Below are 27,000 nucleotides of genomic sequence, written 5' to 3' on the forward strand. Positions count from 1 at the left end.
TTACAAGGACACTTATCTTTGGATTTGAGGCCCACCCGGGTGATCCAGGGTGAGCTCATCTCGAGCTCTGTAACTTCATTACATCTGCAAAGGCCTCGTTCCAAGTAAGGTCGCATGCAGCCTCAGGGGGTTTGGATGTGAACGGAAGTGCTAGTGGTAAAGAATCCGCCTGCCAGTGCAGGAGACTAAGAGATAAGGGTTCAGTCCCTGGGTGGGGAAGATCCCCTGGAGGAGACAGATGGATAGATGGATGGAGGGAGGGACAGATGTACAGATAAACATACAACTGGGGGGACAGACAGACGGATCGACAGATGACAGATGGATGCATGGATGGACATATGGTGATGTGGTCCTCGGGAAACACTGCTGGGACCAGGAAGACCCTTCAGGCCTATGAGGCCATCCCAGCAGGCAGGGTGGGAGCCAGGAGCACAGAGCTGGCCCCGATGCCATCAGGTGGCGTGGGAGGGGCTGGGGGAGTCCTGAGCCAGGGAGAAAGCGGACCTTGGCTCACTCTCCACGCTCTGCTTCCCTCTGCTGTCATGTAGCTCCAGCCCACGGCACCATTCACACACTGCCTGGACACTGTGGACGCCGTGCCAGCCCTGCCCTTCCACCCCGACATGTGACCTTGGGCAGGACTTTTAGTAGGGGCAACCTCGGGAATACTGGAGTGGGAATACTGGGGTCTCGAGTTTTCTCTGAGTGACTTGGTGGAACCCCACCCTTTTGTTAGGGGTTGTTGTTGTTCAGTCGCTCAGTCGTGTCTGACTCTTTGCGACCCCATGGACTGTAGCATGCCAGGCTCCTCTGTTCTCCACTATCTTCCTGAGTTTGCTCAAACTCATGTCCGTTGAGTTGGTGAAATGCTATTCATCCATCTCATCCTCTGTTGCCCCCTTCTCCTCCTGCCCTCAATCTTTCCAGCATCAGGGTCTTTTCCAATGAGTCAACTCTTTGCACTGGGGAGGGGGAGGGGGAGGGTGATTCTCTTCCTCTGTCTTCACTTTAATCCTGAAACCTTGAATGGACACAGAAGGTGTGGAATGTGGTGTGCCAGCTGCCTGAGTACCCACGTGCCAGAGACAAGCCCGTGCTCACCAAATAATCCAAGTGTTTCTCCCTCCCCTGGCCTCCCATTTGGTTATTGTGGGGTCACGTCATTTATCTGAACCAGTGGTCCAATGAGCAGGAGTAATGCGGCTTAAGCCACTGAAGTTGGGGCTTCAGCTGTTACTGCAGCAGACTGCAGTCTAGCCCAACACAGGTTCCCCATCTGTAACAGATGTTAATTTTTCTCTTCCTGGGCTCTCCATCTCTTAAATAAACACACTCTTCCAGGTTCTGATCCAGCCCAGCTCTCCCCTCCTTCCTTCCACCTCCCCCATGCCCGCCATCCCCCACCCCAGAAGTCATCCCCATGGGGGCGTCGTGTGTTAAGTACACACGTATGTGTCTATCCACAACCAATGTGTCCTAGGGTTTAGTGTGATTTACAAATTAGCGCAGATGGGATCATGCTGCCTTTAGAAACGTGACTGATGCTCACGCCCTGGTTTTGGTCATTCATCCCTGCAGCCCTGTAAGCCCTGTAAGCCGAGCCACGCCTTCCCCTGCTGTGGAGTGTGAGAGTTTTCGTCCCCAGGCTCCACTGTTCCCATCAGGGCTGCGGAGTGTGTCTGCCCATGTCTCCACCTTCCTCTTTCCTTTGTGAGTCTGTCTGCAGAGTGACTCCTGCCCCGCGTCTCTGGAATCATCAGACTTTGTATGTCTGCATTCAAGTGGACCTTAGAGCGTTAGAGTGTTATCCTATCTTGTAATTGTGTGATTTTTCATGGAATCAAACATACTTTCTTTTATTGTATCTTATTGACTGTTCGAGGCCCCTCCTCTGGGATTTAGCTGTTGTATTTCGTGCCCATCTTTTTTCTATTGCTAAATTCCTTCTTCACCCCTGCCTCTCTGCTACAAATAGCCCAAGTCCTTTCCTGACCCTTAATGTTGAGATGGGTATCCTCTAACTGTGTCCTGAGCTCCTATGATCGTCATTTATTCTTTCCCGGCACTCTCTAAGAATGTGTCCTCCCAAGAGTGTTCTTCTAAGTCATATTTCAAAATATGCGATTCTTAGAAGTGCCATTCTTAGAAGAGTGTCTCTGTAGACTGGTATATTCCTCAGCTACAGTGCAGTGATGCTGCGTAACAAGTCACCCCAAACTCGGGGGCACCAGCAGGCTCCTTCTCACGCCCTGGGGTGACTGGTTTGTTTGCTGTAGGCTGGGGTGTCCGGACTGCTCCCCCTGAGCTGAGGTTGGCAGGCTTGGCTCTGGTGCATATGTGTGGGACCCCAGCTGACCGGCCAGAGGCCATCAGGACCCCTTCGTCCCATGCACTGACAGGGGAGCGAGAGAGGCAAGCACCCCTGTATGCACACTTAAGGCTTCTGCTCACTCACATTTGCTAAATTCCATTGGCCGATGCAAGTCCAACCCAGCACCAGTGGGGGAAGGGAGGGGAATGAAGGGACTTGTTTGCTCAATGACACTCAAAAGTACAACAGGTGTGCATCAATCCTTTCAGAAAATATATGTTGTGTGGTCACAAGCTAGGAAAACATACTCAGATGGAAGAAAACAGATCAGGCTTCTTTGCGGAAGAACACATTAGAGTCTCTAACACAGCACGGGGCACTGTGCGTCTCCAGGAAAAGGTCATGTGGCGTTTCTCCAATCCCATCTGATTCCATGAGCTTTCATTAAAAAAAAATTGTTTAATTTAAAATGTTATTTTAATTTTTACTTGCTTCAATTCATTTTGCTTGTTTAAATGTTTTATGCAGTTTAAGTTTGATTTTGCTCTGGCTCCTCTGAGCATTTCCTGGGGTTGGTTCTCCAGGAAGCTTGGGAAGCGACTGTGTAGGCCTTCTTTTCCAGATGAGCCACCTTTGAGGTTTCCAGACCACATCTGCCTCCCTGCAATGCTACTGGATTTTGATGCCATTCCGTTTCGAACAGATTGGGTTCTGTGTTCCTAGGATACCTCTCTCCCTCCGTGTTTTAATATTGAGAATTTGGGGGTTATGTGTTGAGGATGCAGAGTTTAGGGAATCTGAGCCATCAAGCTGGACGACAACCTCTTGATACATACTAATGTAAAGGAGCGTCAGGGTTCTTTTCTGCAGAGACAGATGATAGCTGGGGACGGGGACGTCCTCCCAGCTGGACTGTCCTGAGTGTGAGTTGGACAGAGCCAGGCTGAATCCAGAGTGTTCTGGAAGCCCATGGGCAGTCCCCAGCATCGAAGCCTGTGTCTTCGGGGCCTTAAATGTCCAGGCAGACAAAGCGCTGCTGTGCTGTTAGGGTCCTTACAGGTGGATGTGCTGAGTGTCTGCAGGGATTGTTAAACAGGTGGCAAGGCTTGTTTTTTGTGGGCGGGAAGAGCGGGCCTTATTTTAGAGAGAAAGTCTTAGACGGTGATGGGCTGCTCTGTGGCTGACTGCAGGTGCTCTAGGCCGGGTGGTCGGTGCCCCCAGACAGATCGGATTCCGTCTGTCTCTGCACCTTCCCTGCTTTGTGGCTCCCCCCACCCCCACCCCGGGCCTTGTCTATACCCTGAGTCTGACGGCGTAGACCTTGCGGTTTTGATGTGAGGATGAACAGATCTTGCGTGTGCAACGCACGGCGCCTGGGAGGTGTCAGAGGGGGCTTCCTTCCTCCGTCTCTTCCCCTGACGCATCCGGCTGCCTTTCCACTGGCTGTGACTCCCTCCCCCAACAGTCTCTCTCTATGTGTTTGCTTAACATCACCATGGAGACCTGAGTTTGACTTAAACAAGACGCAGACCCGACAGGGATCGAGGGAGGCTCTGACTTGAAAGCTTCCAGGGCTTGAGTCTCTTCAATAAGTAACTCATTTGTGATCAACAGTTGGATGAGGTCAGGCTCCGAGGCCTCGGGGTGCCTGTAAAATGCTCCGAAACAGATCTGGGGTGGCCGAGAGGTCACAGGAACTTTGAGGACATCTCTCAGCGTCCCCAGTCCCTCAACCTCTTCTTCCTCCGTCTTGACTCAAATGCCGGGCCTTCCGCAGGTCCTGGGTCCCAGCTCTGAGGACCTCTGCTGGTCACTAGCGCTGACCATCTTCTCTGCCATCTGGCTTTCTCTTCTTTTCCGCCTCTTCTCTTCCCCACCTCCCTGTCCTCCTCCTTGCCATCTCTCCCATCCATCACGCATCCAACCATCCGTCCATCACGCCCTGTCTATCCAGCTGCACCTCATCCCTCTACCCACCCATCCATCATCCGTCTACGCATCCTTCCACCCAGGCTCTGTGTTTGAATCACTGCGATCAACGATCCCCGAGATTCACAGTGTAGCAGGGCTAACAGATGAGTGACAGCCAGGGAGCCCGCACTGTGATGGAGCTGAGAGAGCCGGGAAGCACTGGACCGCCCCACTCTGTTGAGCAGAGGAAGTGGTAGTCGGGGAAGACTTCCGGAAGAAGATTCAGCCCCGGTCCTTGGGTACCACGGGCTCCCGGCTCTTCCAGGGCAGCTCTGCATACACGGGGCCTTCCGTGTTGCCGTGGCCACTGTGGTGCCTACTGTGTGCTCTTCCTCAGCCTCCCCAGCATCCACCCCGCCGGGGTCCTCCAGGGCCACCTACAGAACAGAGCAAAAGTCCCTGCATCTCCAGAATGCCACCTCTGGCCTTGGAAGGTGATGGGAACATCTGGCCTTCTGCCTCCCAGTCACGCCCGAGTCCCAGCTCCCTGTGTGGTACCTACCCCAAGGGAGCCCCTTCCCACCTGGGCTCGCCTGCGTGCTGCGTGCCTGCTGTGGTTTTCTCTCTCCCTCTCCCGCGTCCTGCTCCTCTGACCCCGCTGCTATAGGCCTTCCTCGGGCTCCAGAAGACTTCTCAGGGAAAGAGCAGACCAGAGCGGAAGGCGGACGGGTTCCTGGGTTCAGCAGGACGACCCTGAACGAGCCGGGTGTGGGCTCTGAATTTAGGTTTCTGATGGCTGGCAGGGGCACCTGGCTTCCCTCGTGGCGCTGACGACACCCCAGCCCACGCAGGCGACCCTCAAACATGGTGAGCCCACAGTGTGGCTGCCCGGCCCACACAATCATCTCAGATGCTTTTTTGAGAGATGGGAGACAGATGCTCCTGGGGAGGGCCAGCCTGTGAGTGCTGAGTGGACGCTCTGATGCTGCGGCCAGCACTTAAACCAGAGCCATCTCGTGGGGGCCCCGACACTGCCGATTCTTCTAGAGTTCTCCCCCCTACCCCACCTTCGTCCATCCGGCAGGGCACCTCCCCACAGGCCTCGGCACAAGCCCCCCACACCCAGGTATCAGCAGCAGTTCCTGTCTCCCCACCCCTCTGTGCCCAGAGGTCCCTCCCCTTTCCCAAGTCCCCCACCCCAGCCCCAACCCTGGCTAGGTCAGGCCCCTCCTCTGGGCCCTTGCAGACCCTCCCCATAATCCCTCCTCATCTCTTCATGGGATCTGAGTTTCCTGTCATCTCGGTATTAGGGGTTTCCTGAGCTGGATTGAAACCCACAAAACACTGCTTCTGGATTCAGTGGTAACCACCTCACGTTTCCTTATAACTGGGTTCTGTATAATGCCATTCAACCGTATAAAGGTTTAGTAACATCTTAAAGATAGTACTGATAAGGGTGTTGCCAAATTCCTCTCCAGAAACTTCTCCTTAAAAAAATATCTTATTTTTAAAAGCGATAACACATGCTCATCACAGAAATTTTAGAAACTATGGCATCAACAAACCATAAAAACGATCCCTTGTGTTAAGCCACCTTCAGTTCAGTTCAGTTCAGTTGCTCAGTCGTGTCCGACTCTTTGCCACCTTAGGAGATAACAAATATTAATGTTTGAGATGCAAATTCTCACCAGTCTTTTTAAGATGCAAACGTATACATGTTTTATAAACTTTGAATCCCAATATTAAACATTTTCCTATGCTCCCACATATTTTCAAAACCACTATTTTTAGCGGCTGTGTAATGTAGCCTGAGATGAAAGAAATATTATTTATTTAGCCAAATCCTCATTTTTAGACATCTGCGTCATTTTCAGTTTTCGCTAACCTAAAGATGTAGAGAAAGCTGTATTCTTGGCCTCGTATGTACGTTATTCCACGTTGCTGATTATTTTCTTAGGACGTATTTTAAACAGGGACTTTCTTTCCTGCCTGTTGGATTACAGGGTATCAGGATTCTGCCATGTACTTGAGTGTATGGAGGGTTTGTCTCTGAGGCTGTAACTGATTGTACTAGAGGGCAGAGAAATGAAAGAGCTGTGTAGGTACAAGAAAATAAGATAAATATGCCTCCTCTGCTGGTGTGAATGTACTTCCAGCTACAGTAAAGCTCCGGCAGCAAGGTGGGGGCCTCCTTATTGTTCAACAAATTCCACGAATGGCTGGAGGCCTCCGACTCTGACCACCCCAAGCCCAGGTCAGGTCACTTGCAACTTGCTCTCTGAGATGCTATGATGTGTCAGGCTCCGCTTTGGCACCAAACATTCAGAATCAACCAAGCACTGGCACTTGCCACCCACGATCTGGCCAGCTGGTGGGAGAGCAGGGAACCCAAGACGGGGCCCTTCTGCATGTGTGTGCGGGGAGGCGTGACTGAGCCTCAGGGCATGTGGTGCTCGGGCCGGCCCCAGAGCACAAGGCCCCGTCAGAGGGACCTGGAAAACGGGTTCTGAAGGATGAATAGGAGTTCACTAGGCAGAAAATGGCAAGTGAAGTGGGCAGAAGGCAGTCAAGAGAGTAGGCCAGGGACTGCTCTGGCAGTCCAGGGGTTATGACTTCACTTTCCAATGTAGGGGGTGAGGGTTTGATCCCTAGTTGGGGAGCTAAGATCTCACATGACTTGTGGCCAAAAAACCAAAGCATAACACAGAAACAACGTTGTAACAAATTCAATGAAGAATTAAAAAAAAAAAAAAAAAACAGTCCACATTAAAAAACATCTTAAAAAAGGCAGGTGGCCAACGGTGCAGAGGCTGGCGATGCCCAGGGACTGGGAGAACCCATGTTAACAGCCAGGCTGGTGCCTGGGTGCCCTGGCTTTCTCTTGATGCTGCTGTAACCAATGACCACAAAATTTGTGGCTCAAAACCAACACAAATTTATTAGGGCGCAGTTCTGGAGGGCGGAAGGCTGATATGGGTCTCGCTGGCTAACACGAAGGTGTGAATAGGGCTCACTTCCTTTCCTGAGACTTTAGAGAAAGTTTTTTTTTGTTTGTTTTTCCTGGCCTTTCCTGGTTTCTAGAGGTGCCTGCCTTCCTTGGCTCGTTGCCCCTCCCTCCATCTTCAAGCCACCAGTGTTGCCTCCTCCGACTCATCTGTTTCCCCTCTTTTTCTACCCATAGCTTGGAAAGGGTCTTCCTTTTCACGACCCATGTAATTCAATTAGGTTCGTTTGCGTAATTCAAGATAAGCTCTCCACCTAAGAGTTCTGAACGTAATCACATCCAAGTCCCTCTGCCTCTAAGGTGACATATGCACAAGCTCTGGGCTTTAGGAGATGGGCATGTTTGGGGGTTCCTTATTCTGTTGACCACACAGGGCAAGAAGGCATCCAGAGGTTGTCTGTGTTTCTGGTCAGTTGAAGACCTGGCTGGAGCACCAAGATTGAACATGAGACAGTAAGACCGTTTTCAGATAATTGAACCCTGTAGACTTTTCTTGAGCCTCAGGCCTTAGGATTGGCCACGAATGAGACACTAACCTTGTCAGAGAGGAAGGGAACTGAAGGAGGGACCAAATTCTGTCTACTGTTAAGGAACTCATGGGAGAGAGTGACTGGATAATTTGGAGGAGGTGATGTCTGAATAGGGTTTTGAAGGATGAATAGGAGTTTTCCAGGTAGTCAGGCAGAGGAAAGGCATTCTAGACAGAGACAACTGTATGTGCAAAATCACAGAGGCACCTGCCAGCCTGGTGTGGGAGGAACCCTAAGACGTTTGGAGTGGCAAAAATGCGAGGTGGGCAGAGGAGGGTGGGAGAGTACGCTAGTGAGGCCCCAGGAGAGTTGGACCAAGGCCAGTCTTGTAGGCCAGCCCAAGAGCATTGAACTATATCCTCTAGGTGGTGGGGCTTGTGGATTAGAACAGGAACATGACTACAGCATTCAGAGTGGACAGTAAGGCTGCAGAGTGTAGAAGGCATGGTTTAGCAGAACCACTGAGGGAAAGGGGTATTTGACAAAGAGCTGGCACCTCAAAGCCTCATTCCCCTTGCCCTCCAGGGCCCAGCTGAGTGCAAAGTCCCATTCCTTGTGGCTCTTGGGAGGGGCTGAACCTGCGGTGGGAGGGGCCAGAATGCTACCTTCTTTCCACACCTGCCCCCCTCACGCTCACTCCGCATCCCCCTCTCTCCGACCCTGTCCCCGCAGAGAAGCAGACCTGCATCTCTGCCCTTTGCTTTAAAGTCACGCTCTGTCCTGGAGATTTACTGCATTTTAATAAAACTCCCTGAGTGGGAAACAGATTACCAAACTACCTTTGTTTTCTATTATGTAATAAACCTCGCTTGAGTGTGTTTTGAAGGATGGAGCCATAAACCCGTTTACGGGCCGAGCAGCGTCCAGGGAATGTGCGGGCGGCTGAGTGGCATCAAGGGGCTTGGCCAGCTCTGCCGTTAGCAGCAGGTTCCGGGGACAGTCAGTCCCTCTCTCTAAGCCCTGGCTTCCTCGTCTAAGAAACGGAGCCCCTGGGATCAGTGATTGACACTCCAGGTAGAGTTTGCTCAGCACAGGGTCCAAGATGCTGGCTATTTCTATGATGCTAGGAAGGCTACTCTGTTTTGGGGTGAAAACCTAATGTTGGTTGTATCGGGGAGGATCATGGGCACCCTAATTCTGGATGGCCCAACTCTGTCATTTATAATGGCCTCAGGCAAGCGGCTCATGTTTCAGCGGCCAACAGTGGGACGTGCAGGAATAAGCCCGTGGAGTTTCCAGACTGGTTTCACACAGTCAGACCTGATTCTAAAGCACCTACTGGGTGCCATCAGCCCAAAGCCACGCCCAACCTAAGACACGTCACCCCTCCTTCCCCTCCACGCCCCCTTCCCTGCATCCTTCAGCTAGTTTTCCGGGGCGCTCACCCCTCCAGGTGCTCCTCTAGACTCAGAGCGCTCAGAGTTGAAGGAGAGACTTGGCCTCTGCCCTGCTGGGGCTTCCATTCTGCGGGGAGGCAGCCAGGCGGCCAGGATGCTGTTCTTAGCCCTGAGCTACAGCAGGGAGCCCGCCCAGGGCACGTGCCCAGGTGTCTCCCGTTGCTGCTGGTCGGTTTTGCTCCCTCCTCGGAAACAGAGCCCCGAGCCAGGTTCCCAGTTCCCTCAAGACTGGGGAGCCGGCCCCTGCTCTGCACGGTACTCAAGCTGAAATTCTGCCTGTGTCCCTGCAGGCACCCGGAGGGTCTGGGCTCTGTCAGAGGGATAGCCCACACCCTGCACCACCGTGCCACACGTTTCCTGAGAGATGCCCATATTTGCAGCTCCTCTGCGGCTTTCTCCCTCTGGCGGAGCCTGCACAAGAGGTGCGAAAGCCCAGGCTTCCAGGCCAGAGACGAGTTCCTCCTGTCTTACTGGCTGTGTGGCCTTGGGAAGTCACTTCGCCTCTCCGAGCCCAGCTTATCCCATCTGTAAAATGGGTCCAACGAGGTAATGGGTGGGAAACGTGTAACCCTGTGCCTGGTTCACGGGAGACAGTGGCCATTACGTCCTTGTTGTTTGAGCAGCGCTGTTGCCCTCGGCCAGTGTTGCTGGATCAGGCCTGAGTCCCTCTGTGCGCTGAATGGGGACTCCAAAGCCCCGGGTCAAGCAGTGTCTCTGTCCCCCAGGCACTGGGGCCGGTGGGGTGACTATGCCACAGTCGCAGCCCTCGAGGCTCTGTCACCGTCTCTCATGTCCTCCCCCCACCATCCCTGCCACCCTCATCTCTCCCTGGATGCTGCCAAGGCTGCCCTGCGTGCCTGTCTCCACATTGTCCTCCTCCAGTCCCCTGGGTCCTTGTGAAGCTTAGATCTTGTTTTGAGGCCCTGGCTGCTCTGAGAAGGACACTCAGAGAGCAGGGTGGGCCTGCAGGGAAGGGCGGCCAGCGGCGGAGGGATGGACCGAGGCCCACCCTCCCCCCAGGTGTGACCTTCGGCTGCTCACTGCCCTCATTGACCCCTGACCCCTCCCATGTGGAATGAAGGATGAGATGGGGAGATTCCAACCTGGCTGATGCCACCTTCCAGCATTTTCTTGCATGCACCCCTCGTGGTGCAGACAGAGGCCACCAAACTCTGCAGGTTGATCAGACATGTGACCTTGTGTCAATATGTCTCAACCGAACTCCGCTGCCTCCCGGTCCCCAGTCTGCTCCTGGCCCCTCACCTCTGTGGACTGTGCCACCTCGAGTCCTGGCAGCTGAGCCCCTTGCATCTCAGAGCACCCTGCTGTGGGCCTCCTCGGGGCCATGCCCTCTCACGGGACAAGGGTCTTGCGGGACGAGGGATATCCTGCTGCTGAAGTGTGCAAAGCCCTGGGATGGGGGTTGACCCCTCCCCCGGCTCTCCTGAGGGATGGACGGTGGGTGGGGCTGGGGTGGCTGTGGAGGGGATGTGCAGGCTGCAGTTCACACACGTGCATGAGGCCCCTCACAGTGCAGGACAGAGCTGGGTTGGGGGAGCTGAGTATGGAGACCCCCAGCTGTCATCGGTGCCCCTGCCCCAGGCCCGTGTGTCAGGGCGAGGATGTGTTAGGACCAGGATCTCTGCACACTATTCTCAGACTCACATCCTCCTTAATCTCTTCCCCGTCTGATCCAGCAGCGGGCCTGTGGCTCCTCCCCCGGGTCTGTCCCTAGCCTGCACCCCTGCCCGCTCGATCCCCACAGCGCCTCCATCACCTGGACGTCTGCACCAGCCACACTCGGGTCTCGTGGCTCCTTCCCTGCCCCCTTAGGCCCACCCAGCACCACAGCGGACTCTCAGCAAAAGGACTCGTCACTGCCCAGCTTATAACCATCCCATGGCTTTCATCACACCTGGAAGTCCACCAGCCCCTCGCTGCACCCCACAGGGGTCCCCAGAGAACACCTCTCACCTCCTGGTCACTTTTCCCGCAGCCCTGGTACTCACTCCAGCCATGCCTGCCTCCCCCACCCCTCTCGCCCACTCCCAGCCTTTGCCCCAGCTCATGCCTCTCCTAAAACTCTTCCCTGGATGTGAGCCAGAAGTCAGCTGAGTGTCACCTCTGCGGGGCCCCTGACAACACTCTCTTAAGTAGTTCTTCCCATTAGATACTATTCCTCCAGCCTCTTTACTCTGCATTACGTTTATTATAATCTCTCAGGGTTTCAATGCATTATTTGTGATGACATTACTTTAATAAAATTTCCATTTCCAAATGTTGGTCTGACTTTTTCATAGGTGGCTTGTCTGTCTGCCCCCATCAGGCAGCAGCAGCCTCAGCTGTGTGGCTCACAACGTATCCCAGTGCCTAGAACAGCACCTGGCACACAGTAGGTCCACCCACGGAATTGAAAGCAGAGAGACTGGACATTCTGTTTGGCTGGTCTGTGAGTGGCTCTGGGAGGGTAGGGGCAGGCCTGCCTTGGTTCTGGAACCAGTGCCCACCTTCCCCCTTCGTTTGGCAGAGTAGGTAGTCAGAAAGGCTGGAGAGGCCTGGCAGATATATCAGGGTGTGAGGCTGCCTTTGGTTCTTGAATTCTGGAGCTTTAGGAAGACTGGTGAGTGTTTAACCACCAGCACTCCAGGAAACAAAAAGCAGACCAACAAAACCCCTTCTAATGTGAAGCACTTTCCAACGTCCATGATGTAGTTTCTCATCATGGCCAGTTTTAAGCTTCCAGCAGGAAGTCACTGGACATAACATGGGAGGAGATGTATTCAACTGACTCTAGCTCACGGGTGCGAGCTGGTGTGAACTGGCGGAGCTGGGGTGAACTAGTGTGAGCTGATATGAGTTGGTGTGAGCTGATGCGAGCTAGTGTGAGCTGGTGTGAGCTGGTGTGAGCTGGTGGAGTCGATGTGAGCTGGTGTGAGCTGGTGTGAGCTGGTCTGAGCTGATGTGAGCAGATGTAAGCTGTGTGAGCTGGTGGAGCTAGTTGTGCCGGTGGAGCTGGTAGAGCTGGTGTGAGCTGATACGAGCCGGTGTGAGCTGATACGAGCCGGTGTGAGCCGGTGTGAGCCGGTGTGAGCTGGTGGATCTGGTGGAGCTGGTGGTCCTGGTGGAGCTGGTGTGAGCCGATGTGAGCTGGTGTGAGCAGGTGTGAACTGATGTGAGCAGACGCAAGGTGGTGTGAGCTGGTATGAGCAGATGTGAGCCGTTGGAGCTGCTGGTCCTGATGGAGCTGGTGTGAGTTGGCCCCAGCACACCAAGGTTGAGGAAGGTTCTGGAACCCTCCAGCCTCCTAGGACTCTGCAGATCTATATGCACTGCTGGCTGGGGGGATGCCGCTGGCTTTTCCCAGGAACCTTGGCCCCTCTCCCTCTGGCGAGTAACCTTGGTGTCAGCGGTCTGTGAGGAGGAGGTGGAAGGGGTTGGACCCAGCCTTTGGGTCCTCTTCTGAACAATGGGGTAATAACTGCCCCGTCTTTAGAAAATCCTCTGCCAGCAGGAATGCCTAGGGCAGAACGGAGTGGGGAGCTCTGTCTGTAGCTGGGAGATCCTGGCTGAAAGCCATGTCACCCCAAGATGTCCCTTTGCCTCTCTTGGCTTCGGCGCCTTTGTCTGCCCGATATGGACACTGAGTCCTGCCTCTTGGCTGTGGAATCCGGATCTGCACAGCCCTCTGAACTACGTGGGGAAACAAGGCCCAGACACGCAGCAGCTCGCCTGAAGTCACCCAGCACGTCTGTGTGTAGCGACCCCTTTTGTTCCGCCCCCCAGCAGGGCTGACTCCCAGCAGCTCCTTAGCCCACCCACACTGGGGGTGATGGCTTCTCCCAGTGTGGGAGGGCCTTAGCAGGAGAAACAGGACAAGAGACCCGTTTTGTCTTCCCTGAGGGCTGCATTCAAGACCCAATAAGTGGCTCTCACTTGTCCCAGGAAGGTCACTAGCCAGGGCTCGCCATAGCCAGCACCACAGTCAGGGCGTAAGTGGCCTCAAACCACAACCCCTGTGCTCCCCGCCTTCTGGAGGGGCAGGTGCTGCCCCCTGGCACACCTGGCAGGATGCTTGCTGGCCTGTGTTGGGGGTGGGGCCAGTAGGAAGGCAGAACCGACTCAGCCCCGCCCCTGATCTTAGCCTTGTGGGCTGAGCCCCAGCCTGGGGCTGGGGGCAGAGGGCAGGGAGAGGTGCAGGTCAGGTAGCCCTGTGGGGAGGGGTCAGGCCTGCCCTGGCCCCTCCCCGCTTGCTTCACTCGGTCGCGTCCCAGAGTGCCAGGTTCTGCTAAACCAGCATCACCTACAACCGGCCCTTTGCAGGTGCCCCAACTCCTGCCCGCAATGGCCATGGGGTGGACGGCCTCGAGCCCTCCAGGTCTGGCTGGTGGGGCCTTGGGCAACACACATCGCTTCCCCATCCCAGCCCAGCAGAGTGAGGTGCCCCCGGAAGGCCCCTCCCCCTTTCTGCTGTCCCAGTTTCATAATCTCGCCCCTCCCCTTGGAAAGGGAACCTGAGAAACTGGTCTGGCAGGGTTGAGCTTTCCTGTTCCTTTGCATCACTCCCCATTGTCCTGGATAAATGGCTCCCTGTACTAGGAACCTGACCCCAGAGGGCTCCCGGGGAGCGGGGGGTTGGGGGGGACTAGGGGGTTGTGCTGCCTGAGGAATCAGAACTGGCTGGGCTTCTGAGCCTCTGAGACTGGTCTGCAGGCTCAGGCATTAAATTCCAGCAGGAGATTCCCAGCCTACTGAGGTCATGTGCTGGGGGCCGGGCAGGCCAGGCATGTTTGGTTTGGCCAGAAGAGGACACTAAAATGAAGCTATTGCACTGTCAGCATGGAAGAATTTCGAGGTCTCTCGCAGGCAGCCTGGCATTCTGACCTCTAGACAAATGGGCCCCAAGGGGCCTAGCTTTGGCCATTGTCCAGGACCCTCGGGCCCAGGGTATCTGTGCTCTGACCCCATCTGGCCCAGCCTCTTCCAGTTACAGACGGGAACAGAGGTGTAGAGGAGCAGCGGGCAGGTCGTGAGAGTCAGGCCTGCAGCCCAGAGCCCCAGGGGGGAGCCCTGTAACTTTCCCCAGGGGACCAGGAAGGAAAAGCGCCTTGGTTTTCCGACACGCCAGCTCATGACCCCTCGGCGGGAACCATCTCACTTGTTGGGCTGCAGGCCCAGGAGGACAGCTGAGGGGCTGCTGCTGGGGGTCAGGGCCCAGTTTGTCTCAGGCAGAGAGCCCCAGGTCGAGCCTGCTATTCCCAAGACATCTTTTCCCACGGCCAGCGAGCATGTGCTGGGATCCCATGGTGGCTGGTGGCCCGGAGCCTGAGGAGGAGAACGGGAGGGCTGAGCAGGCCTTTGCTGCTGGGTTTTCTCTGAAACGGGCCTCCCAGCACACACGGCTGAGCTGGGGGAGGCTGTCGGGGCTCAGGGACCAAGCACGTGCTGTCAGAGCATTGAAGGTGCTAGTTTTTCTGGAGAGAAACCGGGGTGTCACAGAGATGGGAAGATCCTTCTCGATCTCTGTGTCTCTCTCCCCTCCACCCTCTCTTTCCCCATCTGCCTACTCCTCCCGTGTCCAGCAGCATCTCCCGGCCAACCTCACACTTTGCACTGGACTCAGTGGGACAGTGGGAATGCCCGGAACATCTGACCGACAGACTGTCTCAGGCCGACTTTGTGGCCTCAGGCCCTTGGCTCTTCCTCTGGGTCTCGGCCCATGTTCTCAGGTTCTCCGAGCTGCAGGAACTTGCAAACACTTAGCTCAGGCCGGGGCTGGTGGCATCTCCAGCCGCGTGTGCCCGCTCCAGTGCGGCACCTCGCTCAGGCCTCCAGCAGACGCCATGGGAGGGGGGCCTTTATTATCGTGTCATACGCACAGGACAACAGAGGCTCAGACTCGCTGAGGAACCTGCCCAAGGCCACACCACAGTGAGTGGCGGAGCCAGGCTCAAAAGTGCCCCTCCACATGGCCTGCGTTCTCCCCGCTCTGCCCCCAAGACTCCCTGACTGTCTCAGAAACGTCCCACCACACCGAATCAGGCCTGGCCCCAGTGACAGCGGGCACGTGGTGAATCTGGGGTGGGGGGGAGGTTTCAGACCAGTGGGACAAGAGCAGCCTTTCCGGGGGTGGTGCGCTTGGTCCCTGGAAGCTGGACCATCTAGACAGGGAGGTCCCCATGGTGGCAGGAGGCAGGGACGTGGGGTCACTGCTGGACCTGGCGTGATGGGCCCCGCTTGCCACCAGCAGGGCCCCTGCACAGGTGCCTGGGTCTGGAGCATCCCGGGGGTCCAGAGGTGAGCCTCTCAGACCTAAGGCTAAGCCTCCAGGGCAGTGTCACGGGCAGCTGTGTCAGTGCAGGGGGGCATGAAGCAGTACTTAGGGGCCTCTTGAAGAGGGAAGAGCAGACCCTCCTGTAAGTTGGGGCTCAGGCCCCTGAGGCTCTTGGAGGGACCGGATGCAGCTGTTTCTCATGCCTTTAGCTGCATCAGAGCCAGACCTAAATGCAGCTGAAGCCTAAGCTTGGCGGCCCGAACGCCCACAACAGGGCCCAGGCAAGACGCAGTCCCTCTCTGGGCCACAGAGATTTGAGCCTGCTGGGCTGGGCGTCTGTAACGTCCATGTATCAGCAGCAGTAGGACCCGGTGGGGATGAAACAGAACTGATGCTGACTCAGTTCAGGGTTGCTCCTGCCCCTGGCCCAGCCCCCCACCGCCACTCGAGTTCCTGCGAAGGAGGGACGAGCCCAGAATGTCCGAGTGGGGCTCCAGTCCAGGAGCTGGAGCATGGCCATGGTTCAGGGGCTGGGCTGCCTTCGAGGGTGACCATCGAGGAAAACCCTGATGCTGGGAATGATTGAAGGCAGGAGGAGAAGGGGATGACAGAGCAGGAGACGGTTGGATAGCATCACCGACTTGATGGACATGAGTTTGAGCAAGCTCCGGGAGTTGGTGATAGACAGGGAGGCCTGGCATGCTGCAGTCCCTGGGGTTGCAAAGAGCTGGACATGACTGGGCGACTGAACTGAACTGAACTGAGCTGACTGAGGTGGGGTGAGTACAGATGCTGGCAGGGAGGCGACAGGGGGACAGAGGTCTGCAGGAGGGAGGGACCCTCGCAGAGGCCTGGGAGGCTGCAATGCAGACGGACTGGGAAGGGCAGGACCAAGGAGGAAGCAGGACTCTGATAGGGCGTCAATTGCACTGGTCACAGCCATCCAGGGCGCTGGCTTGGGAAGCACTCCCACTGTTGGGATTCGTTTTGGGGGTTAGTGGCCCATTTCCCAGACAGAGATTGAGGCAGAGGAAGGAGCATGAAGGGCAGACCTGCTCCCAGTCCTCCCCCACCCTCCCCAGATATGGGGTTGGCCCAGCAGACTCTGGCTCTGTGCAAACCGTCTGTGCAGAAGTGAGTGTGTATGCAGACACAAGCCTGCGACACACCCAGTGAGAGGTCTGAGGATGACGGTGGAGTCACAGGCCCCCATGCTAAGCAAGTGCTCCCCAAGGCCCTCTGTCCGCTGCCCGGTGGAGACCTCCAAGGGCTCCCTGGGGCCGGGGGACCCGGTGCCCCTGCATGCTTGCTCTCGTGGCCTCGGCAGCTGCAATCAGCTAATTTAGCCGGCCCCTCTCCCCCCCGCCCCCCCACTCCCAGCTTTCTAATCGAAAAGGAATTTGATGTGGGAAATGATAAGGAAACAGCAGCAGAGAGTGGTTAAGAGGCTCACTTGGGGAAAACAAATCAGCCATATCCGATCGAGAAACCTCAGTGCATGTCTTAGGAGGAAGATATGCAAAAAGTGAAACATAGTGTAGGAAGCAGCCTGGAAACGCAGAGAGGCCGGTCCTGTCGGGGAGGAGGCCTGAAGAACCCCTTCCTTGACCGTGTGTCCGCTGAGCGGGCCCTTCTACTGAGGACCCGGGGGTGGGGCATCCATTCAGGAATGGGGAAACTGAGGCAGAGGCCGTAGGGTGCTGGAGTCAGGCCTTGAACTCCTCCAGCGGGGTGAGGGTCGGGAACACAGGCCCTGGAGCCCCCTCCTGCCTGGGCTGGACTCCTGGCTGCCCTGTGTCCTAACTGCGTGACCTCGGGCCAATCACTGAAGCTCTGTGAAGTGCGCTGATGATGGTGCCTGCCTCAGCTGGTTGTGGGGGTGAGGAGTGAAGCCAGGCAGAGCTCTCGGGGCAGGCGGGACGTCCTCAGGGGCTGGTCAGCGGTCAGTGTCCTTGGATGACCAGCTTGTCCGGGTGCATGGCGGGGCTGACGTGCAGCCACAGGTCTGAAGTGGGCAGGTGGGGGCAGGTGGGTCCCAGGCCTGGGGGAGGGGCACGTGGAGCCCCTCGCTGACTGCCTGCTGCGGGCCGCTTTGGGCTGGGGAGGTGATGGGAGGGCACCTTGGCTCTGCATGGATGGGGCACCCATGAGACGTGGTGCTCACCCCCTCCTGGCCGCTCTCAGGCTGTCGTGTGTGAGCAGTGACGTCCCAGGAAGCTGAGATCTGTCTCACCGTTGTGAGGTGTCCCCCAGACAGGCCAGAGGAGGGGCCACAGCCCACCCTGTCCCAGAGAGGGGACAGGCGCCCGCAGACTGACAGCCCCAGGGGCTGTTCCCAGAGATGCGGTCCATGCCCAGTCCCACAGTCTGCAAGTCCGTCCATCACAGGCATCTGTGTCGCGGAATCTGGCCAGGGCTGCCTTCTTCCGCCCACATCCGGGCCCTCAGGTCGTGGGCTGGAGCCCTCACCACCGTGGACCGGGCCGACCAGTGGGCCCAGCCGCGGCCTACAGACGCCAGCTCCGAGGAGGCTGGAAACTCAGGCCGAGTGCACCTGTCCCCCTGGGGTGATGGCTGGGGCCCAGGACACTTACCCAAGTGCTCAGGTGTGGCTTCTCAGAAAACAGCGCCCACTCGGGTCTCCTGTAACCCAGGCCTGGGCACTTCTCTTCCTCCAGAGGGATTCATCTGAAAGAGGCCGCGGGGCCTCTCCAGGCCTGGCCTCCACTGAAACACTCGTGTGTGTGACCTACGAATGTTTTAGCATCTACTGTGTGCTAGGGGGGCGATGATGACAACATGGCATGAGGAGAAACCACAGAGGGTACCTAAACTGGGCTGAGAGCCTCAGGAAGGAGGCGTTCCTGAGGAGGGGAATGCCTGGGCGAGGCCAGAAGGAAGCGGGTGCTACAGCAGCTCGTGCCAGGGCCTCAGGAGAATGAGAAGACAGCAAATGCCACTGGGAGGAAGGTTGCAGTTTACTCAATACCTGCACTGCCAGATTCTGCTGGGACCCTGAGCTGGGTCTTGCTGGCCGCAGCAGATGGGTGGATGCTGGTCCTTTCAGAGGAAGAAGCTTAGGGACATCTCCTCTAACGGTCTCAGCGTCCACATGAGACAGGTTATCAGCCCTATTCTACAGATTAGAAAACTGAGGCTCCGACAGGTGGAGGATCTGCCCACCATCGTGCGACCCACTGGGCTCTTTCACGGCACGTTTTCCTCTCCTCACCTGGAACGCAGCACAGGTTTCCCTGCAGCCTAGAGTCTGGGGTGCAGGGAGAGGCTTCTGTGGTGGGCGGGGAGCAGGGGGCATCAGAAGGACTGCACTGAGCCCAAGAACCCCTCGGGGCATTTAGTCAAAACCCCAGCCTCCTCCCCAGAGAGACGCTCAACACGTCATATGCACCTTTGAGGCCACCGCCAGGACCCCAAGGTTGAGCAACTGTGGCCTGAGCAGGTGATGATGACTGGTGGATAAGACCTACCGCCCCCTCCCTGCCAGCTGTCACGGCCCCTCCCCACCTGCCCTCTGTCCTGCCACTGCTCAGCCCAGCTGGCACCCCATCGGCAAAGTGTAGCGGGGGCACCAGAGGCCAGTGCCAGACCCCCCCACCATCAGCGACAGCACAGCGATGGAGAGTCAGGGCAGGCGGCTGGCAGCAACAGTGAAGCAGGTGGTTCCAGTCCACTTGAGGTGTGGGCACAGCCACAGGCCTGGGGTCAGGACGGAGGGCAGGTCCTTTCCAGCCTCCCCGCTGGGAGTCTCAGTTCCCATCTGGGACGTGGGGGCCGCGCCGTGGGGATCAAGGAGAGGCGGGCCTCTCGAGGGGAGGGGGATCCTGGCTCGGGCAGCCGCGGTCGCCCGCGCTCTCGGCTGGCGAGGGCGCCTCCTTCCACACGCGGCGCTGGCAGTGCTCCACTGTGTTGCACATCTGGGCTGCCTCCCGGCTCTGGCACCAGAAGCTTGGGCCCAGGACGCACTGGTCGGTGCCCAGCAGCGTGTTCCTGGGGTCGCGGCAGGCGCGCAACTTCGTGCAGAGGGTGGGGGGGTCCATCATGTCCCTGAGGGTCATCATGAGCACGGGCTGGTATTCGCTCACGAAGCGGCCACACTGCATCACAAAGGGCAGGGGCAGGATGCCGCAGGCGAGCTTAAAGGCCCGAAGGATGCGGCGCTCGGTGGTCTTCTGCTCCAGGTTATGGACGGACACACCGAACAGCTGCTGGCACCCCCTGCAGAGGCTGTCCTTGTCCAGGAGGCCAGGGGGTGGGTTTGTGGGGCCCTCGTGGACCGCCCGGGCCCGCCTCCATCCCCTGCACAGTCGGATGACCGTGCACATCTTTTCTGGGGTGAGTCTGCTCAGGACGTCCACCACGGTGGGCACGTAGGTGTCCACCAGCTTGATGCACTCCCGGACCACCGGAGGGGGCAGCACGGAGCACACACGCTCCAGGGCCTGGCTGATGATGGTCTTGCTGCTGCTGCTTTCCAGCCAGTGGTCCAGCCTCTGCACGACCTGCAGACACACGTCACAGGCCACGGGGCCCTGCATCTGCACCTCGCCCTTCCTCCACGGAGACGCCAGCTCCAGGGCAGGGACCCCGTCCACGGCAGCCACGTGAGCCGAGTCTGGGGGTCCCTGCCACTCCTCACAGAAGCCCTCCTTCCTGCAGATCTCGCTGGGCAGCATGAACCTCAGTGTTTGCTCAGCAGGAGCAAAAAACTGGTGGATGTAGTTCTTGCAAAGGAAAGCCAGGCCCGGCCCCAGGGACTCGCACTGCTCCCGTGTGGTCACCTGTGCCAGGCTGGACAGGTCGGGCCCAAGGGCACCCTGGAGCCGGGTGACCAGCTGGACACAGTCCTGGCACACAGTGCCCACGGCAATCCGCTGACGGCGGGAGCTGAGTAGGCCATTGGCCACAAATGGGGCAACCACGTCATATATGTCCTCCTCAGAGAGTGGCCCGGGGTGGCCGGGTGCCTCTGCAGTGGCTGGCAGAGGGTGAGAGCCATGCACACCTGTCCCGGGGCACTGCCCAGGTCCCCGCCAAGCATGCTCAGGATGGCTGAGCCGTGGGCATCCACCATCCCCTTGCATTTGACCAAAGACTCCTGGCTGGGAAGCCACTCACAGGTCTTCATCACCGCAGCCAGGACATCAGTCTCGGCGGCCTTGGGGTTCAGCCCGTTGCTGGCAGTGGCTGCCACATCCAGGCACAGGTCACAGGGCAGGGACCTGGCGGTGGGCTGGCTCCAGATGGCAACGCGGCAGTGCCCAACTGCCCCGCATCTCGTTGCCGCCTGCAGGTCCCGACACCACACGGCAGGGCCCTTGGCGCACTCCTTGGGGCCAGAGATGGAGCCGGCCAGGGCGGCGCACAGCACGCCCGGCAGAAGCAGCAGCGCGCAGAGCATGCCTTGATGTCTTGGGGCCAGCTCCACTGACTGCGCGGCCGCCCCGCGGCTGCTATAAAGCCCCAGCCTGCCTGGTGGGCGGCCCCGCCCTCCAGGCTCCTCCGCAGCCTGACTCATGGCTCTGTTGTTGCCTGGTTCTGGGCAGCGTGTGCAGGTCACTCTCCCTGGAGCACCGCTCGTCCCTCTCCCCTCGACCCTCTGGATAAACTCTCACTCGGCTTTCAAAACCCAGCTCAGTCTTCAATAAAGCACAACTCACCCACCTCTTTCCTGGGAGCCCGTCTGCCCCCTTCCGAACGGCTCATCCTCCCGCTCTGGTGTCTTCCGCTGGCTAGGTCCCCTCCTAGAAAGACAGCCTTTGATGTCTGTTCGTGTTAGTTGCTCAGTGGTGTCCAACTCTTTGCGACCCCATGGACGGTATCCTCCTCTCCACGGAATTTTCCAGGCAAGAATTGGAGTGGGTAACCATTCCCTTCTCCAGGGCATCTTCCCAGCCCAGGGATCGAACCCAGGTCTTCCGCACGGCAGGCAGGTTCTTTACTGTCTGAGCCACCAGGGAAGCCCACAATGAGAGACTCTTGGGGGGACTTTTGTCCCCCTTTGGGAGGCACAGGCATTCTGTCCTTTTAATGCCAGAAGATGAAGTGAGTTTAATGACTGAGCAAGTATAGAAGCTCTGTTTCCTACATCTGGCCTTGAAATGGCTCACCTGGCTGGCTCTGCTCCTGGCCCTGGCCGGCAGTGCCACGCAAGGGCCCCTCATGTCTTCATCTGCGATGTGAGTGCCCGTCGGCCTCCTGAGACAGCCGCCAGGGAACAGGTCTGGAACTGGGCCGAGAGTGGGCTGGCCCACCCTAGATATGAAAGTGTTGGTTGAAAGTACCCATACACAGGAGGAATTTGTTTCATTTCTGTGTCACTTGTTATCTTCTTATTTTTCTTGCTTAGTTTTTAAAATGAGTTATCAGTCGAGTGGATCAGATGTCAGGCACACCCAGGTGTCCCGAGCTGGTGTCGGTTCATTAAAAGGAGGATTCCACAGCCAGCCTCGCCTATGGCCTGCTTTCCACTTGCCTCATGGCTCCCACGGGGCCCTCCCACGCAGGGGTGGACGGGTCGGGGGCCCGAGGGCAGGGGGCTCCCCTGGGGTCGCCTGCACCCCTCGGAGGGTGTAAGCCCCCTGCGTGGTGCTGTCTCTCAGGTTCAGAGGGGCAGTCCGCACCCCCAGCTGTGTGGGTCAGGCCTTGGGGCCTGAGATTGCAGCAGCTTGTGGAGGAATGTGGCCGGGGTGGCTCCATCCACCTCCTCCGGGTCCGGGGTTGGGAAGAGCATATGGAAAACAGGATTGCTGAGCTCTTCACACTGGCCCTGGGAGTGTAGACCCTCTGGACCAGAGGAGGGACAGCCCTTGGGTTGAAGTGAGCCTGGGCGCTCATATGCCCAGCTCCTGAGTCTCACTTGCAAAGCGGGGACTGGAGACATGGGTGCCCCATCGCGGGTGCCTGGGGCAGGCAGGGGCCGGCTCACTTTAACACCCTTTCCACATGCCTGCTCCTCCCTGAGCGCATCGCCTGAGATTCCTGAGCACCCACTCGCATCCTACAAGGACTGTGGGCACCAGGCCAGCAAGCAGGAGGCCCTGCCCCACCGCTCTGTGCCAGGGCCCCGGCCAGGCAGCCCCAGACCTCCTGCTCGGCCTTCACAGCTGCTGTCATGGTCTCTTTCCCCAGGCACCACCCTGCCCAGAGGCCCAGAAATCTCTCCCCACTGATGAAACACGAAATTGGTTTTTATTTTATAGAAAAATACATCAGTTCAGTCGCTCAGTCGTGTCTGACTCTTTGCGACCCCACTGATGGCAGCACGCCAGGCTTCCCTGTCCATCACCAACTCCCGGAGCTTACACAAACTCATGTCCATCAAGTCGGAGAATCTGCCATAGGAGACTTTTCTCCTGGACTTTCTAATATTTTTAAAATTATTTATTTTGTTATTTTACCAGGCCGTGTGACTTGTGAGACCTTACTTCTCTGACTAGGGATTGAATCTAGGGCCATGACAGTGAGAGGCATAGGGTTCTGAGTGCTGGACTGCCAGGGAATTCCCTCTTACTTTTAAAATTTTTATTAAAATATGTCATGCATACAGGAAAAGGCACAGATTATAAGTGTTCAGCTCAGGGAAGATCCATAGACTGAGCAAGCGCCCAGGCCCAGACAGTGTCCACGATTCTGGGCAGCCCCAGCGCACCTTCCAGCCACCCCTGCCCCGTCCATTGCCGGGAACCCCGACTGTTTTGTCTCTGGCTTCTTTGGCATGGTACTGGGCCTCTGAGCTCCGTTTGGGCTGCTGGGTGGGTCCTCATTTCTGTGCAGAATCCGTCGGGTGAATTCACATTTTACTAATCTATTCTACCCTCGTGGGCATTTGAATCACGTCCAGTTAGTTTGGGGCTGGCCTGGACACTTCTGTGCCCATCTAGGGATGTGTGTGTACCCCCATCTCTGCTGGGTTTTCTCTAGGAGCAGAATTGCAGGGGTCAGACGGCAGACGTCCAGTAAATGCCGACACGACAGTTTTCCACCGTGGTCGTGCCCACTGCCCTCAACAGGGCTCAAAGAGTCTGGTTGCTCCATGTCCGTTTTGTCTGGGGGGAGGTTATGTTTTATTCTGCTATAATTTCAAACTTAGAGGACCACTGCAGAAATAGAGCAAGGAGCTCCCGGCCAGCGGTCCCTCGGGCACCTTGGCCCGATTTGCTCTGTGGTTCCCCTGCCTGCTTCCCTCTCGTCTACCATCCATCCACCCGCGTTTGTATTTACAGACACCTGTGTCCTGACCTGTTGAGAGTATAGTGATGTCACGTCCCTTTACACCAGCTACTCCAGTGTGCTTCCGGAGGACAAGGACGTCCTCTCAGATGGTCACAGTGCATCTGTCAGCGTCCAGGGCTGTGATGTTGGTACAGTCCCACTGTTTAACCCGCAGCCCCTGTTCGGACTGTGCAGCGGCCCAGGGCTGCCCTCTGACCGTGGGTCACTCCTGGTTCCAGCTCCAGGGTCAGGGCTATGTGCGCTCGCCACGGCTCCTCGGTCACCATTTGCGTGTTTTTCTTGACACTGGAGTCCCGGTGGGTTGCTTGTAGAAAGCTCTCCCCTTGGGTCTGCCCAGGTTCCCTCGCGCTCAGACACGGCAGGACCCCTCTGTGCCCCAGGTGGGGAGGGTGGATGTGGGCCAGCCCAGTACTGCGGGTCTGGGGTCACTTGCTGGAGACCTGCTGCTTCTTCCTCTTGAAGTTACTGTTTCCTTTTTTGTAATTAATAATATTTAGAAAGGTACTTTGAGAGTATGTTAATATTCTGTTCTCATCAAATGTTTACTCACTGTTAGCATAACTGGTCCTTTGCTAACCCCATCTTCCCTCTGATTTTTAAGTTGGTATTCTTCTATAAAAAAGAGCTTTTCCTTCCCTTCCCTCTTCCTTCCTCCTTTCCTTCCTTCCTTCCTGCCTTCCTATGTAGACTTGTGAATGCTTATTTTATTTAACAGATTGTAGTCCGTGCCTTTTCTGCATGTCTTTTTCTTGGGGATGGTCTTGCTCCCTGTCTCCTGTACAATGTCACGAACCTCCGTCCATAGTTCATCAGGCACTCTGTCTATCAGATCTAGTACCTTAAACCTGTTTCTCACTTCCACTGTATAATGGTAAGGGATTTGATTTAGTTAATACCTGAACGGTCTAGTGGTTTTCCCCACTTTCTTCAATTTAAGTCTGAATTGAACAATAAAGTGTCCATGATCTGAGCCACGGTCAGCTCCCAGTCTTGTTTTTGCTGACTATATAGAGCTTCTCCATCTTTGGTTGCAAAGAATAGAATCAATCTGATTTCAGTGTTGGCCATCTGGTGATATCCGTGTGTGGAGTTTTCTCTTCTGTTGTTGGCAGAGGGTGCTGCAGTCCACGGGGTTGCAAAGAGTGAGACACGATGGGGGGACTAAACTGAACTGAACTGAGTCCATGCCTACAGTTGCTCTGATGCCTAAGCGGCTCCAGATCAGCTCAGTGGGGCCCTTTGAGCTGGCCTGTCTGTCTCTGACATATGTCCATCATTCTTAGAGCGCTTCTCTGCTTTTAAACGAAGACTTGCTTCAGGCTTATCTTGTGCATTCCTTGAACCAACCCTGGAACCAGCCTGGTTGATGGAAGATAGTATTTGGAAACCAAGATCCAGGCATAGATGTGCTCATTGAAACTGTGGTGTCATTACGGCCGCCTTGGTGAACAGAGCAGTGAATACCTTACCTCTTACTGATGTGGGTGACGGAGGAAGGATGTGTTCACATAGAAATGGAGACACAGACATTTGTAGGTATGAAGATGGACATGTACATACATGTAAACACATGTGTACTTGCAACTGTCATCCATTCACCGTGTCTTCATCAGACAATGAGTTCACTTTGATCCTTAGGCAACATTCTAGTTTTCTTCCTTTCCATATTCTTAACTCTCCTGCCCAATAGCCAGGAGTCTGGGTCCCATTATCCTTAAGACACTTACTCATTTGCTGCACTCTAAAATATAAAAAGTAGTACTTTCAGAATGCCTAATCCTGGGACTTCCCTGGTTGTCCAGTGGCTAAGACTCCATGCTTCCAATGCAGGGGGCCTGGATTCCCTGGTTAGGGAATTAGATCTCACATACTGCAACTAAAGATGCTGTGTGCCACAGCTAAGACCCAGTGCAGCCAAATAAATATATATTTTATAAAAAGAAAGATAAGAAAGAACACACAACTCCTACCGCTATGAAAAGAAAAACTTACCAACTAGACTTCTGCATTTGCACACATTTATCTTTACCATTTTGACATAAAATGTACATGTAGTAAAATGTACACGCTGTAACTGTGCAATTTGGTGTATTCTAGCAAACACACACACGTGTGCAAACCACACCCATCGCCCTCAACCAGAGCAATCGCTTTTCTGATTGTCTTCACCTTTGATCAGTTTCACTTCTTCCTGAATCTGCATCAGTGGGGTGGGGTGGTGTGTCCACCGCTTTCACCCTCTGGACAAGAGCCCGCCCTGAGGTTCCTGGGCCTCACCGCCTGGCAGTGCCCCCTGTACCAGCTGCCAGAGTGTCCTCATCGCTGAGGGCTGGCATCGGGCACTTCCAGTTTGGGGTTATCCAAGTATCGCTGATTTGTACATTCTTAGGGACACTGTGCAGTGGGCAGAGTGGGCATTTCTGTTGGGTAGGTGTCTGGGGGAGGACCGCGGGGGCCTGGGGTCGGTGTGTGCTGAGCAGATGCACCAGGCTCTGATGTGGTGGCCCTGGGCCTGTCCCCCCAGCAGCGTTGCTCCACACGGCTCTGATATAACCCTGCAGAAAGTGCTGGAAATGATACGACCAGCATTCCTCCACTACCCACCATCCAACGAAAGGCAGCACTTGCTGTATATTTTATAAATTCCATCTGTTTAAAACATTTCCCTGGAAGGTATTTACTTTTTCCTCCTAACTAGAGATAAGGCTGGTCCCAATGGGATCGGGGGGTGAGAGGGGGCATTTTGTAGGTGAGGCCCCATGTGTTGAGCCAGGGTCAGGGAGGGGACCCACAGGAGGTGGGCAAGAAGCTTGAAGATGGCCTGCTTCCCAGAGGACCAGCGAGGAGAGGGAGGGAACCAGGACCAGGGCCCACTTGTCAACGCTTTGCCTGGCCCTCTGGCTTCCACTTCACCATCAGTCCTCGAGGCCATCTTGCCGTATGGGCGGAGAGCGGGGGAGGGGCTGTCCCCAGGTACACGGTGACACGTGCTCTTCTGCCCACACGGGGGACACAGACTCCAGCCCCGTGGGGCTCCCCAGCCCGTGTTCTGGAATCTCTGAGCACAGAGGTGCCGGCTTCTCCGACCTCCGAGTCCTCTCCTCTGTTCTGCCTGATGCTGTTGGCCCCGTCAGCCCGACCCACGGCCACCTCTCCGACCCACGGCCACCTCTCTTTCTCTCTGCCTTTCCTGCCTCTTCTGGGGACACTCCCGTGCTGCCGGGCCATACTGCGGGGGTGTTTCCTGCCTGTGTTTGCAGCCCCTGCTGTGAGCTGGGGCTCAGCAGAGAAGGAGACAGATGAGGAGTGGATATTCGGGT

At 56.3% G+C, this 27,000-nt stretch overlaps 2 protein-coding genes across 3 annotated transcripts in view; one reads left to right on the forward strand and one right to left on the reverse strand.

The window, feature by feature from the left end:
- Positions 1 to 27,000, forward strand: part of SORCS2 (sortilin related VPS10 domain containing receptor 2) — a 495,160-nt gene that overhangs the window by 195,178 nt on the left and 272,982 nt on the right. The window lies entirely within an intron of this gene.
- On the reverse strand, positions 18,388 to 20,860 carry PSAPL1 (prosaposin like 1). Its single transcript, NM_001103267.2, is given in 2 exon segments — positions 18,388 to 20,397; positions 20,400 to 20,860. Coding segments are annotated over 2 exon segments (1,611 nt in total). The 5' UTR covers positions 20,847 to 20,860; the 3' UTR covers positions 18,388 to 19,233.

Source organism: Bos taurus, chromosome 6 (genome assembly GCF_002263795.3).
Source record: "Bos taurus isolate L1 Dominette 01449 registration number 42190680 breed Hereford chromosome 6, ARS-UCD2.0, whole genome shotgun sequence".
Lineage (NCBI taxonomy): Eukaryota > Metazoa > Chordata > Mammalia > Artiodactyla > Bovidae > Bos > Bos taurus.